Raw genomic sequence first — 17,865 nt, 5'->3', positions numbered from 1 at the left:
TAAAGGAAACACTTATTTAAATAAAAGAAAATCCCTGTAAATCACAGCCATGACAAGCTAACAGCAAGCACCACAAAGATGATTTATCTTCCTGCTACATCTAACAAAGCTTCTCACACCAACACATTGTTTGTAAAGACTTCTAACTCACGATTTCTAACTACAAGAATATACTAGTAACAAAAACCTTCTTATATCAGTAATCTCTCCCTGTTATCTAATATCCCATCAACCTCAAAATCTGAGAGTCTCCTTCAATTATTTCTGTTTTCTGTCTTATCCAGCATGCCTTCTTCATGGATGAAGAAACCAACTATTTAGTCTCACTGCCTGCTTGTAATCCAAATTCATTTCAGAGCTTGCATGCATTAGCTGCATGCTTTAATTTGATTTATTTTATTTGACTTCTATTAAATTACATTTGAGACAGGTTAGCAGATGGCCTCATGGGGAGCATCTCGCCAGCATCACCCCCTGTGCAAACAGCAATTATTGTATCTTAGCTGAGCCCAATTTCAAGTTATATCTTGACAAGCTAACAAATAAGGTCACAGTATCTGCATTGCAAGTAATATCCCAACTGGTGGGAAAGACACTTGACAAGCTTGAAGGTGGGCCCAGAGAGTGTTCTGATTGCAAGGGGAAGATGTAAAGGAAATTAAGCAGCAAGTCACCACTTAAGAGCAGGGATGCTGTTTCAAGTCTATCCACATTCTGCATTGCTTGCAGGCCCGCCACCTATGTTAGTACAGAGACTCCACGTCACTACGTGGATTGCTCATTCACAGTCTGTTAGTGCTAAACACGGGGGATGATGGATAGTGAGGGCACCACAGCCACCGAGGCCCCCTCTTTCTTCATATTTCTCACTCTTCTTTTGCCCCTGGCCAGTCGCTCTTTGTGAAAAACAATTCCTGCACGTTGCATTACCCTCCACGGTGACCCTCGAGCTGTTTTTTTTTTGCCCTTTCAAAACACTTGACAAAGCTGTCACAGAAGGAGTTCGGCATCTGGAAGCTGTGACAGACACGATATGACCTGATTCATAAAACATAACTAAACAGCTTGGGCTGCCAGAGGCCAGGATTTACAGGACTGCGTTTCAAGAACGGCCTTCAACGCCTGCTCTACCAAACACACTTCTACTCTGCCGCAATACAAATTCCCCAGCTCCGCTGGGGCGACCTGCAACACTACAAAATGACAGAGCAGCTGAGACACTAATCTTGTTACAGTCTACCCTGTCTCCTGCTGGTCAAGAAGGGGAAGGGATGACCTTGGTGTTGGCTGCACCTTTTACACCAGGCTTACAAGGGAAGGGAATGCTATAAAAGATATCTTCTTTTTTATTATTTTTTTTTTCAGAAATGACTCCAGCACAGCAAGTACAAAGGAAACAAATCAAGGCACTGATAGTTTCTGTTATATTATCCCTACAGCCTCACTTTTACAATAAAAGCCTCTCTGCATTTTTATTTCCTGAAGGTGCAACCTGACCGACAGTGTATTTAAGGACTTTCTGCCATCCTATCCATCAACCCTTTTTCCTTCATTTTCCCTTCAATCACTAGTTATAGTCTGTTAGGTGATTGCCATGGTACCAAAAGGCCCTCTGGGAAATCTGTTGGAGTCTGATGCTAACAATAATAAACCCCATCTCACTCATCTCCTGAAACAGTTCACAAACTGATAATTACATGTTTCAGGCATATTCCAAGTTAATAAAGCAGGGATTTAAAGAACAACTAAATAAGCTGCCAAAGGATAATATACACATCAGTCACTAAGTTCAAGCTTGACATCAGCTTCCAAAACCCCAGTCATAAACTGCTCTGTGCTACCCACAGTCCTTTAAGGAACAAATTTCAACCATGAGCCACAACTTCAAAGCATCCCCTCTTACTTTTTTACTTGGTATAATTTCCACAAGCCATTAAAAAATGAATTGAATCTGGCACCTAAACATCATTTATGCAGACCCCTCTCAGTTACATTACCTGTCCCACATCACAATGCTGCAGCATGACTGTCACTTCCACACCAAAACCCATCTGCTCTTCTTAAGATTAGCACGTGCAAACCTGAAAGGAGTGCCACAATATTCCAGCATCCACTGCTACTGCGTCTTGCTTTAAGACTATGGGAGAAAAGTAATGTTTGTAGAACAGTAAAACGTGATATGAAATCAATAAATCCAGATTAAGGGAAGAATGAGGAGAGGACACGGGACGTTGTAATAGGTTTTCTCTCAAGGAAACTAAGAAAAGTATAGAAATTTGGGGAAAAAAACTCAAAAGAAGACTTCATAATGCATTTTCATGTATTCCCTGAGACATCAAGGATATTTCAGTTACCTGTGGGTCACCACATACCTCCAACCCCATCCTGATTCCATCACACCATCACATTTACTCATCAGGCACTTAAACACAAAGCACAACCTGCTTCTAAGAGACAAAAACAGCACCAGAGCTGAGCAACCAAATCTTAACACCAGTTTCTTAAATTCAACGGAGAAAGAAGAGAACAAGATTGTAAAAAGAAACATTACAAAATGGCTGGAGATTACATCTTTTTCCCCATAACTAAATAGCACAACTGCAATTGAGAGAGCAAATTAAATTCTAAACGCGCTGATGATTTGATAGATACCATTTTCTGATAAATGATACAGAGAAAATGGCTTCTTTGGGAAAGAGTCAAAATCTGGAACACGTCCCGTTGGTTCTGGGACCTGATTCAATTATGTAAAGTTCATTAACATAAATGTAAGATAGAGCGGGGAGAAAAGGCATGGAACATCTCTAAGATGCCTTAAGGAAAACAGTCCTGACAAGACCAGCAAAACAAGTAGTTGGAAGACCTACTCATAGATATAACGGATAGCTGGTGACTTCAAAATCCAACACTTTCCTCTGTGTATTGCTTCTTTCTTGGTGGTGTTTTTATCCCATCTGCTCTTCTAGGACAGATTAGGAAAACAGGAGATTCACTATGCTGAATTTTTTCCCCTCCATTACCTAACTCTGGAAAAATAACAAAATGAAGTATAAGAAGTTGCAGAGAAACAAAAGTGGCCTAAAATGAAAGAAAAAGTGCCAACACGTGTAGTTGTGTCACCTAAAAAACTACATCCATCAGCCACATGAAAAGCATTCCAAAGAGATACAGAAGCCCAAGTTTAGCTCCCTGGTGCTCTTTACAGTATCTACCATGTCACTTGTCAACTAGTTGATCTTATCAGCACATTTACAGTCTGAACATAGCAGCTGTCTCCACTTGTTTATTGGCAATTTCTATTTCTGTATTAGAAACAGGTGGACAAGCTCAGAGAGCTAACAAGTCTCTCTTTGATGTAGACATGGACAAATCCTCTCATTAACAGCACAGCATTCTAAAAATCATTATAGGGTATTTTCAGTCTTATTTCATTTTGTATATAATTGCGGCCCATTAATTGCAAATTGTCATTTCTGGAATCATAAGCAACAAAAAGCATCAGCCAGTGGCGTCTGCAAACTACTAGTTCCAATATATTGCTGTTCTTATTTGACTGGGATAAGATTGGCTGTATCACTCACATAACAATGATCCCATTCTAGAATTAGAGAAAAGAAACTCAGTTAAACAGATCTGATCAAAATCTGCAGAGAACATCCCAGCAAAATCAACTGACAGGTGGGAATTACTAACAGCAGGTGTTTGGTATTACACATACAAAACCAGGGGAAAAACCAAACGCGTGCCACATATTGCAAAAATGCCTCATCACCCACCGGGGTTCTCAGGTATATTAATATTAGGATTAGCAGAGAAAAACACCATTTGCTGTGTTTCATATGAACGTAGAGCTGCCTGTGCGAACGTGGGCAGAGCAGCTGAACAGTCTGCCTGCAGCTCTGCCAAAGAGGCAGTAAAGCTGCTCCATGCATCCCAAACTACATCAACTCCTTGTAATTGACTCCTTGTTTGGTCAACTTCCATTAGAAGGTGTTCCCTACAGCATTTCCCAATGGTTTATTTGCTTAGTGCATTGATAACACAATCCCCTTTGCACAGCAGAAGCCCATTGCTACAGAGCAGAAAATGCAAGATCTAGAGGATGATGAGACAGCAGTCTGTACAAGACCTGATCATCTCCTAAACTATCTCTGAGTTCCCAAACCAAAAGCAATAGTTCACAATGAGAGCAGCAGCAAAGCTCTCTTTTTGTACATGCTCAGAGTAAAGGCCAAAGCCCAGTTTATCCTTATGAGATCAAAAGGCATAAGAAAGCAAAGTGAACCTAGATTAAGTCCCGTATACATAACTGGAGACAAAAGTTGTTCTTTATGACAGCAAATACACTCGTTTGACATCAGATAATACACATGCTACACTTGGTGAGCTTTCCAGCCACGTGTTATTCTGTTTCACAAGGCAACCTGCCAGCTCTCCTGCCTTTTGCTCCCTGGTAGTTAGCAATGAGGAGATACAACCAAACAAAGGAGAACAATTGGTCACCGTGACAGCCCGGCAGTTCATCTCCTTTTCTTAGGAAAAATACTTCTTAATTGCCTTGCAGACAGCAGATCAGACTGAAAAGAGCACTGCGAACAAACAGCACATCTACCCACTACAAAACTGGAGCTTCTTACCTCAAAGCAATTCTCCAGCCCGGCAACCATCAGAACTTCTGTCTCATTTCTCAAGGACAAAATGGCGTGACCCACAACCCCCCCCCAGCACGTGCCCCAAACCTCCAGCTGGAACTTGAAGCCTGGAAGCAACTGATTGGCCATAGGTGAGCAGGAACAAACCCAGCAAACTCCAGACCATCCACCCTGCACTCTGCAGCAAGGCCTCAATGAGTGCAATCACTTGTCACTAACTGGGCAATGTTGAAACCACCTCGAACAAACCCACTTCCCGACCTCTGCTGTTTCCTTCAGCCACAAGCATCAACTCTTCACCCCTTTTTGCAAGCGTTTTGCTTATAGCAATAATCTCTGCAGTCAGTTTGACCCTAAAATTATGCTCTCCCTCTCTCTGTCACATTGAGAAAAGCTGTAACTCAATTCAAATGCCTCCCTGGCTAATTTATCCAGTAGCACATTGACCTTTTAGTATATGCCCCGCAGCACCACTTGTGACTGCAATTTATGGCCAGGCAGCGGAGATGTGCAGCTCCGTGAAATACATTCAGGTATTTCTTTTTCTCCATGCCATGATCTGAAGTGGATAACAGAAACCTGGTAGAAATTCAATGTTCATTCACTGTTTCAGGGAGTAAAAGCTGTCTGGGGGGCTCTGCTGGGCTGTATTTCAATACTTCTACCAGATACACAGGCTGACAATTGGATGCACAGTATATCTATGGGTTTGCCCGAATCCTTTCCCCTTAAGGAGAGAAGATGGATTATTTCCCCCCTTTCTGTGAAGGTGAGAATTTGGACAGCTTATTACTCCTACAGAAGCTTCTAAAGAGCACCGGGGGTTTATGACACACAGCTGTCTCTATATTGCTTTAATACATGAAAACCACATGAACCCCCCAAACCTCATCCTGCTCCATACTAGAAAGTTGCATACTGATTTAGACTTTCAGGATATTTAATTCATTAATGTCTCAGAAAAGGCTCTATTATCCTGGAAAATGAAAACAGACTATAACCAATGTTAAGCATCATTCTAGTCCAGACTAACCAGAAAGACTTAGCTAATATATTCCAGAAAATGCTTCTGATAATGAAAATATTTCCTCTCTGGAAAGGACATGATAAGGATATGGAAAGTTTATGAATGTCTTGGAACAAAGAGGAGAGAAAATGTGTTTCAAATTGAAAGATAATCTGGAGAAATGTAGGGCAGGCATTGTCAGCATTAGATGTCTGGAGACCTTCCCTTTGGCTTCAGATGCTTGACAAACTGCCTGTTTGAGCAGAAGTAGTTCATCTTCTCAGCTCTCTGTTTAGCACTGCAGAATACATGACAAGTTTATTCAGCCGTTCTCCTCCGCTGCATTCAAACGGATCACAGTTTTCACAACAGCTGACTTACTATCACCAACAACAAAGTGCTTGGTAAGAAGCAAGAAACCAGCACCTCTGCAAATTAGGAGCAAGTCTTCAGCTGTACAGGACATATAAAATGCACTGATGAGGACATATCAAGCAAAAACTGTGTTTGTTTGTTTTTTTCTCCTCAGTTTGCTATAGTCATCATCTCATTCAATTTTTATACACACTGAAATCTGTTTGTTTTTAAATGCAATCACAGGTAAGAGATAGATACCAAAAATAAATGAATAAACCAAGAAGGGAGGAAAAGAAGAGGCAGCACAGATCTTGTAAATGGAATATTAAGGAAATGCAGTGGTAGTGCACTCTGCATAAGATGCAATTTGTATCACATTAAGAACTTGGGTGGGCAGAAGGACAACCAGAAACAACATCTGCTGTTTACATTCATGGAAACATCATCTAACCAGGGGCTTCTATTTGAGGAGCGGATGTTCTCTTAAGTTCTTGCTCTCTTCCCAAGACTTTTATCAGTGGTAGTAATGGTGTTTTTCTTGTATGAGCCTTGTGACATATAAATGCCATTATAAAAGCTTCCATCCTTTTCACAGAAACCACTCAACACTTAGAAACAGGGAATACTGTATTGCTCTATGAGCAGTTGGCATATGGGGGATACCTAGGGGTTCAGAAGCAATGTCTATGGGGGTGGGTGTATGTGTCCGTATTGGAAGAGTTACAGATGAGATGACATTAAGAGATCAGATGTGCTTGCTGTTGTGAACTGTGTCCAACCAGCACAGTACTAGGTTAGCACTCCAGCTCAGTTGCTGTGGGCATTTCTTCTGGCTGCTGGAAAGATCATTACTAATCAAAGCAGGTCATTCTACCTCTCTATTACAACAGTGTTAGATGACAGCTTCCTTTAAAGAATGCATTTTCCTTTTGGGTGGGCTAACTCCAATAAGGCATTGATCTAATTTGATCCTTGTTTCATTAGAAGATATGTCATCTCCAGCTTTGAAAAAGTTATTCAAGAGAAGAGAGCATGAACCTTTCATAATTAATATGCAACACTAGTTGCCACGCGGGGAGCAGGCACAGTTATAATAACTCAGAGTCAATAATTCATAAACTATAATGCATTATTAATCAATTATCGAGACCTGAATTACATTTAATGAGATTACGCTGATTGGAGCACTAAACTGTTTGAATCATATTGATGTAATCAATGTGCTTAATTAAACTGTGTACATTTTCCACATGATCATTATTTCCCAGTATCTTGCACAAGTGGCCTTTGCAATTCACATCCTCTGCTGTTCTTTGCTGAGGAATTGTTCTTTGCTGTAAATTGCATTTACAAGCAAAGGAGCTTGCTTCTTTCTAAGATGAAGGCTGCAAAGCAACCATCAGACTAACTTAAGCAGATTGAGAAATGCAAGAATGTTTCCTCCAACAACAGCCTCTTTCTCATTCTATATGTTGAGACTAAGTTAAGTACACCTCATTAGCGTCACTTAGCCCCTCATTTAGTTCTAGAAGCATCAGAGATCCAAAGGGCACAAGCATCCTTCCCTTCCTTATTCCAAAAAAAAATTACCCTTTCCATTATTAGAAACACACTCAGCCAGAAAAAGCATTTCAGCTCCCAAAAAGATCACATTTAACTCCAGGAGGTGTCATTGTCTCTTTATAATAATTTCCATAATGGCTTCTGCAGCGTTACATAATGAGGACAAGAAACGACTAAAGAGTTAATTCCAAGTGACAGCTGGTACAGATGTAAATCCATTTGCCAGCACCGTATTTTGCTTTATTTTCCCTTTCGCTGCTGCTAATTATCTAGGACATTCAGGTTTAACTTTAACCCCCAGCATTCATCTGTATAGAGCTGTGGAAACTGCTGTAAGGGCGCTCATCAGGTATGTGGGCTCAGGGAAATGCTCCCAGCACAGCATATAATCAGTACTATTTACAGGGTCACCACAATACTATCAGCCATGAAGAGTGCTTTCCAATTACTTTATTTGTGATACCATAAACAACGACTGCCCCGTTCCACTCTGCAGAAATAACAATGTCCACGTATTCTCAGTGGATGCAGGATTGACCCCTATGGTAACATAAGACACGTCTTTGAGATGAGAATGCAGTAAAGCTGATGGTCATCAGCCAGTGGCATGTAGCTGTGTAACTACAGAATAAAGGAAATCTTTATTCCTTAATGAATTCCTTTGTGTTTCAGTTACCCTCTTGTAGTAGGCACCATTCCAGTTGATTATACTCTACATTGCTTTAGAAATGACCTCTCTTTTTCCCTCTCTAACTGAAGAGGACAGCCAGCCCACTCCACCTCAGTGTGCAGCCAAGGAAACACCTCCTGAGGGATGCTTATATAGTAAACCCGGAATAGTAGCACAGAGTGAACAATCTCTCTCTGAACACTCCTTTTATACTCAGTGTTTTCAATTCAGTCACTCTTAACATCAGGAATGCACTGATGCACTCTACTGTCTTTACTAGAATAGAAGTTTATCATCACCCATGTATGACTAGATAGATGTGTTACTTAAACCTCTTCGGAGAAGAGTTAATCTGCCCAGTTGCTCTGCCATTTACAGCAGTAACCTACAGCCTGCAGAGACCAGTCAGCTATCCTTCACAGCCTTATTGGCTCCTGCTTGCTGCAGCGTACCCAAAGAATCAGTTTTCACCTTTGCCTTCCCAGGCATTTATTTTGGCTCAGAAACTCAGGATGACAGATTGGAGGAACTGCTGCTGTACCCACTTTCTTCCTGATTTATTTTCATATTTGTAGTGAATGCTCCAAGTTATTAGTTCTCTTCCCATCGTAATTAAACATCACCTTCCACTTGAATGAACACAAAGAGACAAAGAGCCATTCCGTCATCCCTATGGGCATCTTGTAGGCATGAAGTTCAGTCTTCATGTTTTAAACATTTTAATGCCTCAGCAGTACAATGTTACAGGTACAAATCAGCTGAAGAAAATCTTTCATTAAAGTTCAGTTCTTGTCTAAGAGGGGATCACTGTGCATTACCATGTTCATCATCTCCTGGAGATTACAGCTTGAGTTCATTTAATCTTCCTGAAATACATAAACTTGTTCTTCCCACCAAACTGATAAACTCAGCCTTTGACGTGAAAGAAGAACTAGATGTGACAGATTTCTGTACCATTGAAGTCAGTTTTAGCCATGACAAACATGCCATTTTATTACATTCTAGGCTCGTGCACATCTCAGTACTAAAAAATGGCACCTACAGAAGAAATATAGGAAATATTGATGAGACTAGGCACTATCTGCAAGTTTGCAATTGTCTGTATCTGTTAAAAACTGGAGCATGCAAGTCAACAACTAGGAATAATAAAGATTATTCTAATGAGCAGAAGTTAATTGCAGTGATAAACTGTCTGTCTGAGAGGCTTAGTAGAATGCAGTCACATACTGCATATTTGAATGCATAACACTGTAAATTAAGGGTTTGCAAACTACTAAGTACACACACACAGTGTTAACAATACCCTCGTTTGGAGCAGCAAACCCAAGAAAATCAGAGCTCTGAAAGCTCCTATTAAACTAACTAAGCACCCAATTTTCAAGCTTTGTCATTCTCACTGCTTCTGCATTTATTAGAGAACATTTCAAATGTTGATGTTGAGAACCGCTCCCTCTTGCAAAGTCCCTCTCATCATGAAGATGCTGTAATTCTATGAGAAGGAGTAAGGAGAGAAAGAGGGATGTGGAAAATGATAGATGTCAGAAAAGAAAAACAATCCCTTCATCTCATCATTGGTGCTTATTACATATGGTCAGATTGGGAAAATAAGAGCTTTATCACAAGTCTATGTGAGATACTACTTGAACTGAACAGCAAAGACACCCTTTCTTACAGGGATGGCAGGAAGGGCAAGTTCCACCAAGAAAGTAGAGCCTCCCAGTTTTAATATGTACACATCTGTGCGGCTGTAAAGCTCAGCACAAACCACTGTCCTTCCTCAGAGTTTCTCTTCCAGCCCTCAGAAATCTGCAAAGTTTGAGCAAATGTGTTGTTTGCAACTGAGCTGCTGAATGACAGAAACACAAAAAGCAGGGATGCAAAGAGTTCCTGGCTCATTTCTTTCTTCCTCATTTCAGTTTCAGAATTGAGAATTTAATAAGAATAATTCAGCACACCGCCATCACATAAATGCAAGACAGAAAGAGCGGAAGGAGAAAGTAACCCAAGTGAACATCAAACCTCACATAAACTAAGCGTAATGAAGAAAAACAGCAGCCCATTTTTCTTCCCTTTAGTATGCAGTGAATGTGCAGTTCCTGCGAGTGTGCATGGCTTGTGCTTCCTATTAACAAGGTGCACATTAATAAATTTAACTCAGACAAATTTAACCATCCACGGACCACATTAATCAAAAGCCTGACAAGACCAAACTCAAATATCTGAGTGAGGAAAATAAAGCACAACTGACATAGAAGATGCCATGCCCTCATCGTCCCACCATATCAGCTCCCTCATCATCCCACCGTATCAGCTCCCTCAGTAATAATTCCTTCCCACTGCACTCCTATTGGGAATATCATGCTCTCCCCTCCCAACACTCTTCACCCAATGCCTCTTCGTCAGTGATGTTTCCCACTCCTCATGCATCTGCACTACAGGAGGATTTTGACTATTAAAGTACAATCATGCACAACAGCAGAAGCCCTGAAGAGTTTTGTATTTTATCTGAGCCACTGGTATCATTGAAAAGAATGTCTCCAGGTACAGATTAACAGATGTACAAAGCAGAAATAATACATTTGATTGAAAAGTAAAATGGCTGTAGTTCCTGAGAACTGGAGATACTCTAGAAACAGTAGGAAAGAACGAGGGCCATTAATTTTCATCCAATACCCATGTGCCAAGTCCACCAGCACTATAGAATCACTCTGAAGCTAAAACACGTACACATGGATACCCTTCAAAAGAACGGGAGTTACTACTGGGAAAGTCTCCCCTCTTTGGCTCCCTCGTAGTTACTGCTTTTGAGTTGTGTTTTTTGCCTGCAAAATATTGACAAACAGACCCCTCCATCAGCCAACCCACTTCACAGAGAGGAAGGCGCTTCATACAAGATGAGGAAACTAAGAAGCAACTGTTGATCACAGACACAGAAAACAGCAGCGCAAATTAGACTAAACACGTCTCCAAAAGCTGTAATTATCCAAGCTTAAACAAAATAAGCATACACGTGGTTATTCACATTTGCCTGGAGGCATCCTCACAGCATAAAACACATGGTGTGTTTGCTCTTCTTCCACTTGATAAAACAACAAATATTTTCATCACCTAAGAGTATTGATGTTTTCATTTATAGTCTTGGAAACCTGAGAGAAGCTGTGTTGCCTTGCTTTGACACTGTCTCTCCCCTAACCAATTTCTGTTTTAGCTCAGGCAGTTGGGTTTTGTATATATTTTGGCTTGATTGAGTTCAATTGGTTCATGGGTAGATTTAAGAAGTCAATATTACTGCTTAGCAAAGCTTGAGTAGAAATATTTATTGGCAAACAATACCACAGGATTTCAGTCAGAACTATGAGTTTCAAATGGAATTGTGTAAGATCAGAAAACAAGAGATATTTCTACCTTGAAAATAAAGAGGATTTGAGATGCATAACTAAGATTTGAACCCAGATATTACAACAGCCCAAGTTCACAGATTGATGCATCTTTCAGCAAATCTGTGCCTAATGCATAGCACAAGCCTACAGCATACTGGGATTGTGGAAACCTTGCTACCACAGACAGGTTAATGACCTTCAAAAGCCTGTCAGACTCTACTTCAGTGCTCCAAGATGCATTCTCAGAGGACAGAGTGCTTCAGAAAAAGGCAGTGCCTTCTAATACTGTCACTTTTACTTCACGATACTCCCCTAAAAGCAGTGTGCCTCCTGGGTTACGATTGCTCTGGTCAGCACTGTTGTCATTTCCTCATGATCCTCATTTCTGTATATCTGTACTTCTCTGTTGTCTTGAGTACAAGCTGTAAGCTCTGAATACATAGAGACCATCTATTCTCCCCTGCTGTAGCACATCTGGCATAAGGCTTCACTTCACTGCTGTCTCTAAGGTCTATAGTTGACACAGTCTACCACACGATTACCATATGCAGTTACAGTACCTTCTTGTGGCTGAAACCGAAGGTAAAAACATCCTTAACTATTCCTGCTTGACTTCCATTGGTAAAGGCCTATGATTTTCTTCCTTTACTCCTACCCCCTGGTTTTCTGTTCTATATTATTATCTATCACAGAATAAAAGTGCTTAAGGGCAGGAATTCTCATTTCATGGCAGGTGCTATTCATGCCTGACACAACCCAACTCCATAATCACGTACTGTATGGGATATTGTAATGTAAATAATGCTAATATTAGCAAAGCCAACAATATAATTTTGTCTCTGACACTGCCTCCAGTTGCCACCATTAAGGCCGCTTACAGGCAAGCACCTCATGAACTCCCATGTAGGCTGTAGTTGAAAATTATTTCAATTTTGCTTTAAAATTTCAGCCTCAAAAAGTGCATTTGTGCTCAGGAACTTGTTAATTCTACAGTAACACACTGGAACAGGCTGCCTAAAAAGGTTCTTGAGTGTCCTTCTATGCAAATATTCAAGACCCACCTAAACACCTACGTGAATGATCTATAGTAGAGAACCTGCTTTAGCAGAGGGGTTGGACTCAATGATCACTTGAGACCCTGTCCAACCCCTGCAACTCCATGATTCTGTGATTACTGTAACGAGACCTGAGCTCAGGATGATTATATTAATGTCAGCATAGCAGCCATCACTCTAACCCTGAATCTGGAGAGACAGCAATAACTTCCCCAGCTCTGACATTTGATATTCTTTTTGGTTTATATACTTGGCATGGACATTATGGGAAGTTCAACTCAATTATCACCACATACTTCTGAAAGGAGAATTCCATCACAATATATATCATAGAATCTCTTTGGAAACAGCTAGCCTAATATCTCAGTGAGATAACATGACATATTTGCATATCAACCCATAAGATCCTAAAGCAATACTTTGTGCCTTGTTCCAGACTCCAGGAAAAAAACAAACGTTCAGTCAACCAAATCTTAAGTCAACCTACATAAAGGTAGTCTGACTTGAAAGTCAAAGCTAATCCCATGTGATGCTAACCAGAATCTCCCTTGTTTGCTTTTGTTTACACAAACTAACGTAACATCATTAATCAAGGCCATTGTAGGTCCACATTTTTTACTTTCACAGTGAAAAATAACCATCTCTAGGCTTAGCGTGGCAGATATGATAATCACCACTGGATAGCATACCTTCAGTTAGAACTAGGGCAAAATGCAGGAAGCTATATTATGTCCAGATGGAGCTTCTGGGCATGCTGGAATTTGAACAGCACACTTTAATTACTGTACACATCCGGGAGTAATATCGTACTTTTTTTTGGCAAGTTTGAAACCTTAAAATGAATAAATCATTCCCGTTTGGAATGTCAACTATTAAAATATTTCTTTCAAGTTTCCTGTTCCACTGGTTATTTGAAAACAACTTCTTGCGGTTGGAGACGTTTGTTGTTGAACTTTGTGACTGTTTCAGATTTACTACAGACAAATTTGAAGCAAAGAATGATTTTATGTACCCTCCCTCCGTGGAAATCTGTCATTTAAAACAATTGGTGTAATTACTGTTTTTAATATTCACATTTCTTTCTTTCCAAAATAAGAAAGGCAAGAAAATCAACACGCTCACAAAACAGGCTAGATCTGCCACTTCTTACGTGACCATGAGTTACCAGCCTACTTTTTTGTTCCAGTACTTCATTTGTCTACTTACAGAATTGCTCCAAGTCGTCACTTCTTCTAGATTCTGGCATAGCAGTGATTGTGAGCAGTGGGCACACATTTCCTCCTAGTGTCTGGCAGAGCGCTTGCTGCCTCCAGTAGACCTTCTTGGGGTTTCTACTTTGTTCCAGGACATCAAGATGGGACTGAGGAAGAAGAAAATAAACAGATTCATCAATGAGTTCACGACTACAAAATCTGACTTTATTCCACCAGCTGTATGTCATCATTGGCATTCAAGCCTGTATTGTTGAGACTCAGGAACAAGTCCAGATTAGAGGCAGTCTACATCAAAACAACATTTTGTATGATCAATAATGGATAATGTGAGCAAGGCTATCTTTCTAAGAATGTACTTAAATATGAGAGGCTTTATTTTTTTTCCCCCCCCACCAAATTTCATGGTTGCCAGTTTTAAATAATTCTTACGTACAGAAGTTCCTTGAGAAATCTGAGAAAATGAATAGTCAAACTAAACACAAGATCTGTTTGGAACTAGTTCTGATCGCCTCATTAGACACATAGCCCTTCACCACCCACACAGCAGATGACGCACAGATCTCAGTGGCTCTCTGTCTTTACACTCCAAGTGAAAGTAGCAATAATACTTCATGTAACCCCATTGCAGGGTGCTGATAACTGCTGTGGAATACAAGTTGTCTAGCTGTCTCTAGACTGGTAGAAATAGGCATATTGCAGTACGTACATGATACTAACAGAACCTTAACTACAATGCATGAGGTCACAGAACAACCTTTACATTCCAGGTGTTTGGGTTAATGAGCCAGGGCTAATCTTAGACAGCATTTAAGGGACATTATGTCCCTAAAACCTCAGATTTCATCTTTCAAACTGTTTTCTCAGTGACCATTTGAATGTAAACACAGAACTGAAATTTACAGTCATCTATGCTGCAAAACAATTAACGTACTGCTCTATAAAGTAAATTCAATTATTAGACCCATTTAAAGAGCTTACATAGATACAGATAACTCAATATCATGATTTAGTTATGCCTCAAATCCCAGTGAAACTTAATTGGGTAGAGTTGCCACAGAGATTTCAGCTAGATATCTAAACAATTAACACTAGAATATAAAAACATATAAATTACTGTTGATAAAATAAATATAATTACTAATAGACAAAAAGTAATGAACTGCAGAGTGCACCCAGTTCAGATAGGATTCCACAGCATAGTAAATATGCCTGTAACTATTAAATATATATGATATTTTAAAACATTTCCAAATGACTATCTCCAAAAACAAGTTTATCTTCTTCCCCAAAGCATCATTCATTTAATTGGGCCCTTGGGTTCCTAATCACTTTTAATTTATTACTGATATGTAAAATCAACGTACTCCACCAGTGGTCAAATGCTTTAAACTAAAATCTGCTGGTGCAAAAAACTGATTTTAGTTTATTCACTGTGGAAAAATTAAAGTAACATGGAAATGTATAAATTGCATCACTCAAGATATTCTAAACCATTCCAAGCAAACATCCCTTTTTAGAATTATTAGATGCAAACATTCTACTTTGGCTAAATTTGTTGGACACAACAACCTATCAATCTTTCCCATCCACAATTCTCATTTACCCATTTTTATGGTCCTAACTGAGCCTGAGTTCATTTCAACTTTTCCAGAGGCAAAATTTCCTTCAACTTCAACGAACATTTTATTTGAAGAGGCAGTGAAATACTTCAAGACTTGGCCCTGCAAGTCCAGGAATAATAACTTTTTCATCTCTATTCTATTCATTCAGGAGAAGGTGAGATATTCAGTGATTCCCAGAGCACAGAAACTCTCCAAGTCTCTCCTGCTTTTTTTGCCAGCAGAAGGTAGAAATCAATAACAGTAAAATAATGATGAGGAGCTGCATCTCCATAATAAAGTATGGTGGTGAATAAGCCCACTCGCTTCTTCAGTATTACATTTGTATTCTGTAGTATTTATGTGCCCTTAAGGCTATAGGTCAAAACCCACTTCTGGGACAGATGCAGAGGAATAGTTGGTAGCCATTAGCCTGATGAGAAGAGCGCTGGTAGGCACAGTTTGGAGTATGAAGGCCTGAGTAGCCTTCTCCCAGATATTGTAAAGCAGTTTCTTTAAACGTTCATAATGGGATGCAAAGCACTTGACAAGAGTCTGGTTTTCAAGAGGGAATTAATCTAATTAAACCACACTGGCAGGATACAGAGCTGCAAGGCTATGAAGTGAGAGAGTACTCTGCACTCTGCCTCCCTCGAAAGTCTGTGTATGCTTTCATATCTAACAATGGCAAATTAATATTAATTAAAAAATAAGAATCAGTCTTTTTTTCTTTTCTTTTCTATCTTTTTTAACCAACCCACACTGGCATTTGGTGTCTAGAACTGAAAAAGCTAACAGTAGAAATGCGTGTGTATCTATCTGTATATATATATATTGTTGTTTTTTGCTAGAGGGCAGAAATAGTGGGTGACGGACTGACCTACAAGATCAGTCTTCATTTTCAGTAATATCTTTTTCACCCTCAGCAACAAAGCAAAGCAAATCCCAGAACCACTCATTTCCCTTCTTTTATTCTTCTTTCCATTGAGATCTTTGTTTCTCCCACATTAATCTGAGAAAATACATTGGGAGTGTTTACCAGAAAACTCCCTTAACATCCACTTTTGACCAGAAAAGGCTATAGGAGACAAATCTTTCCCCAGAAAGTAAACTTGGTACAACTTAGTAATACCACTGATGCTTTGGAATTATATTCTCTAAGTTTTTGAATTGACAGCACTGGTTTGTGGTGTCACAAACACCTCCTAACACTTCAACTGGAACAGATGAAACAGCTGACAAGGAGGATTTGAATGAAACCCAGCACTGTGGTATCACTCCACTTGTGGGTGCAGCCCTGAAAGCTGAGCTGCTGTCTTCTGTCAGAAGCAGCAGTGAGCAGCCTTCACTTCTGACTTATCATTAGCTTTAGAATCCTCCTTCTCCTCTCAGGGGGATAACCACATCTCCAAGCAAATGGAGACATCTTTGGTTTGCATTATCTTACAACTGTAATGTTTGCACTCCAGCTTATTCCATAAATAAATCATTTTTCCTACAACATTCTGGGCTCTGAAGCTAACAGAGCCTGCAGCTTCTATTAGGAAAATGACAGCATCATGATAATTAAACAGCTGTCGTAAGAGCAGACCTCTGTGCTACCACAACATCTACTCATACCCGAGCAACTCTCATTTTTTCAGGCCTGCTATCATATCTAGATGGACATAACAGCATTACCATCATTGCAGAGTAGGTGTAGGGGTAATGGTAGGCCAGGTAGCAGACATCATCTTCATGGGGGAACTTGATGCTGAAGGTGAGTGTGTAATAGCATTTTCCTCTTGTGCCTCCTCCTGTAGCTGCACTGCAGCGATAGTGGTTTCTGAAGGAAGAGAAAAAGGGGGAGGCAGAGAGTTATCACTTCCAGATGCAAATGAAAGAACTAAACATTGAGAGAACTATCTATTCTAAATGAGTTTTCACCTCAAACTGAAGATGAGCTCCAGACTCAATCCACTGTTGTGCAAAGTCTGGAGGAGAAGAGTGGGCTTTTATGGAGACTGTCTACAGAGATGCGACTTCACATATATTTGCAAGTTGAAAGCTAACCAAAAAATCCTCTCTTGGAACTCCCTTTTTCAAATCTTCATCTCTACATATCAGGGAACATGAGGGTCAGTTTCTCCCTAAGAAAGACATCAAAGCCAGGAGGTCATGGGCCTCACCAGCAGGGGTTCCTCTCCCACGGTACCTGAGCGGGGCATGCCCAGGGATGGCAAACATTCAACCATGATTCACGAGTTTGTGGTGATGGGTCCTCTGTACAGCATAGACATGCAAGGACCAAGCGGCCAGGACAGAGTTTAATTAGAGCTTCTCTATCCATGGTCAAAGGGTGTTGGTTGGAAGATACAAAGAAGGCCGGTC

General features: G+C 40.2%; 1 protein-coding gene across 12 annotated transcripts in view; it reads right to left on the bottom strand.

Annotated features, from left to right (window-relative positions):
• The window catches only part of AGBL1 (AGBL carboxypeptidase 1), a 460,538-nt gene that overhangs the window by 317,752 nt on the left and 124,921 nt on the right, over positions 1-17,865 (bottom strand). For all 12 annotated transcript variants that reach the window (XR_014934298.1, XM_085515376.1, XM_085515383.1 and 9 more), the window contains 2 exons: positions 17,176-17,320; positions 13,890-14,043 (listed from right to left, as the gene is read on the bottom strand). Coding sequence is in view for 11 of the 12 variants with exons in the window: in XM_085515376.1 (XP_085371502.1) it covers positions 13,890-14,043; positions 17,176-17,320 (299 nt within the window). In the remaining variant the exon portion in view is untranslated. The remainder of the gene's footprint in view (positions 1-13,889; positions 14,044-17,175; positions 17,321-17,865) is intronic.

Source organism: Coturnix japonica, chromosome 14 (genome assembly GCF_054131305.1).
Source record: "Coturnix japonica strain WE chromosome 14, WE-NBRP24, whole genome shotgun sequence".
NCBI classification, from domain to species: domain Eukaryota; kingdom Metazoa; phylum Chordata; class Aves; order Galliformes; family Phasianidae; genus Coturnix; species Coturnix japonica.
Note: the sequence above shows the minus strand (reverse complement) of the source record. Positions and strands in the feature narration are given on the sequence as shown.